Source organism: Cynara cardunculus (genome assembly GCF_001531365.2).
Source record: "Cynara cardunculus var. scolymus isolate 2C chromosome LG 5, CcrdV1, whole genome shotgun sequence".
Lineage (NCBI taxonomy): Eukaryota > Viridiplantae > Streptophyta > Magnoliopsida > Asterales > Asteraceae > Cynara > Cynara cardunculus.
The window spans coordinates 32482363-32485082 of NC_037532.1; the positions used below are offsets into that span (position 1 = coordinate 32482363).

At 41.1% G+C, this 2720-nt stretch overlaps 1 protein-coding gene across 1 annotated transcript in view; it reads left to right on the top strand.

Moving 5' to 3' along the window:
* Window positions 1-2519, top strand: part of LOC112512504 (probable starch synthase 4, chloroplastic/amyloplastic) — a 14243-nt gene extending 11724 nt beyond the window's left edge. Inside the window, exons 18-19 of the mRNA XM_025118501.1 lie at window positions 2076-2172; window positions 2289-2519. Coding sequence (XP_024974269.1) covers window positions 2076-2172; window positions 2289-2405 — 214 coding nt within the window. The 3' untranslated portion in view covers window positions 2406-2519. The remainder of the gene's footprint in view (window positions 1-2075; window positions 2173-2288) is intronic.
* The last annotated feature ends 201 nt before the right edge of the window (window positions 2520-2720 follow it).

The window sequence follows — 2720 nt, forward strand, 5'->3', positions numbered from 1 at the left end:
CTTTGCAGTGTGGTTCAGAAAGCAATCCACAACCCAGAATCGCACCATGGTTTGGATTTTCTTATTGGATTTTCATCAGAACCCTTACCTATTGGATTTTCTTCTTTCAATGAGGTCCTTAACCCCCCATGTAATAAAATGAAATAAGGGATAAAGGAAAAAGGGGGGGGGGAAGCAGTGGTAGCTGTGCCCGGTTTGAATGAGAAGCAGCAACCGAAGTTGCCTGGTCTGATAGAGGRMAACAACAGCTGCTTAGTTGCTGGTTAGAGCAAGAGCAAAGGAGGAAAACAGCAAGCAAGTTGCTGTTTGGTCAAGYAGCAGACGGTGAAGAAACAGCAAGATCGGGCAGCAGACGGAGGAGAAACAGCAAGCAGCTGCTGTTGATCGAGCAGCAGACGGATAAGAACAGCAAGCTGCTGTTTGATCCAGCAGGAGACGAAAAAGGAAGAAACAACAGGTKGTTATTTGACCGAACAGCAAGAGGAAAGGAAGCTAGCAGCCGCTGTTTGGTCGTGCAACACTCGAAAATCGAAGCAGCAAGGCTGCTGGTTCGCGAGGGGCTGTACTATTTCCTTTTTGCTCAATTTTGGATGTTGTTTCTTTTGAGGGTGTTATAGATACCCTTCTTCCCAATCAACCTTTTACTGAAAACACACACACAACTTGTTTCTTCAAGAAGTTCTACTAATCACTCTTTGCCTCTTTGGGTTTCTATAAGGTTTTTTTTCGATATTGAGAACATTCTTCAACTTCTTTAATCTTTACACTGGTCTAGGAACAAGAACTATTTACTGGCCTAATCTTAGGGTTTTGATTTCAAAACAAAAAGTGCAGCAGAACAGGGGAGAAGACCAATGTCCAATCACCAATGGTTTAATTTTATAACTTATCTCTATACTCTACAGCTGGTAGGAAATTCAGAACATATTAGGTTACAGAAGGACTTACCGTCGTCGAGAGCTCGCCGCCTGCGTCGCTGCAGCGGTGCTGCGGCCTGCCTGTCGTCGTCCACTCGTCGCCTCGTCACTCATGACTCTCGTCGATGTCCGCCTTCCGGCTTTCGCTGTCATCTGCATCGTTGCTGGATCAAGAGTGGACTAAAGAGTGGAGGGGCCGGTTGATTTTTTGAGTATACTTCAAGCATATGGACCAAGAACAATACCCTATCTAGACAAAAAAAGCACAGGGGCCAGGGCCCCTAAAGGCCCCTTAGGCCATCCGCCCCTGCTATCAGCTAGTTTGCCAAACATAACCTAAGTATAGTTTCTTTTGATTGTTAAATAAAAAAAAGTGTGTAATATGAATATTATAGAAAAAAACGATCATCTTGAGGACGTTGAAATCACTATCCTTAAGGATGCATTTGATATAAAGATTAGACAACCACTATCAGTCACCGGTGATAGCCGCCTCTACCTCCACCATTATCACCACCACCACCTCCACTTCCACCACCACCAGTAACCACCATATAAAATAATTAAAGCAACATTTTTGTCCTAGTTGTGCTAACAAACATACAACTTGTCCCTTCCAGTTCTGTCCTCGGAGGTCAAGTCTGTGTACCAAATGTTGCCTAACGAATTATTAGCCCCCAAGTGATGGTTTCCGGACTAAATTCTTTCTAAGATCACCTCAAGATAGAGTTTTATCATTATGCAGTGTGCGTAGAACTCTCCATGAATATTTAACCTTTGAGAGTGTATATGGATGGAAAAAAGGCCTATTAGATTCTGATACAAATGGGTAAATATATAGGCGAAAAATTAACCAATTTTGGCGCCCAAAAAACCGCCAACACTGAACTTTCTGCCAAAAGCTGTTTCTGCAAACTATCACAATGTGCTCGATGGGTTATATAAAGAGAACAACTTTAGAGATTCTTTTAGATGCATGACCTTCTGATAGATTTAAGAATGCTTCAGCTTAACGGAATAATGTCAGAATACCTCAAAATCTGTAAGAATGGTCATTCATTTAATAAAAAATCCGTCAGACCCGGTGCTTGACTTCACCGTTCGCTGACCATTTTATTCAACATTTATTTATTTAAATTGTTAACTTGGTTGTATCAGGCATTTTATCGATCCTAATTCCCAGAGGACCAGATTGTCGGAATACATCATAAACACCTTTGCAAATGTTCCCTTAAGCCAAGCGCTCAATGAAATTGTGGGTTATTTCATCTCTAAACAAACGCTTCTGTTCTTTACTAACTTCACCTATTCTTTCTCCTTTGTTGAGAACTGAAATTTTTCGTGTGTTTTTTTGTGTTTCAAAACCTTTAGAAGAACAAGCGATCACAGTGGGACGAGAAAATAAAGGATGCGATGTCAAAAGACCTATCGTGGGATGGAGAGTGCTACGATGTACATGTTTCCGCTTACACGTTGCTGAAGAAATAATACTCTCGTTAGATAGGTATATAAAACATCTTTCCAAAGTGCTATGCTAACCATATATGATTCTCTTTTTGGTCACACTTTTCTCAAGCTGGGGGTAAAAGTAAAGTTTGCTTCCATCTTATCCTTCTCAGACTCCACTTATGGGTATGAAATGCTAGGTTCGTTTGGTTTGGTTTATAGAGTAATATGATGACTTGTAGCTTGCTCAAAATTCAGCAACTTTTAGGTATGAAAAAGGTGAGAATAAGAGTTACGGTGAGAACGTAGAAACCTAACCTCATCTACCTTCGTTGGTCTATTTCCATCTCCATGACT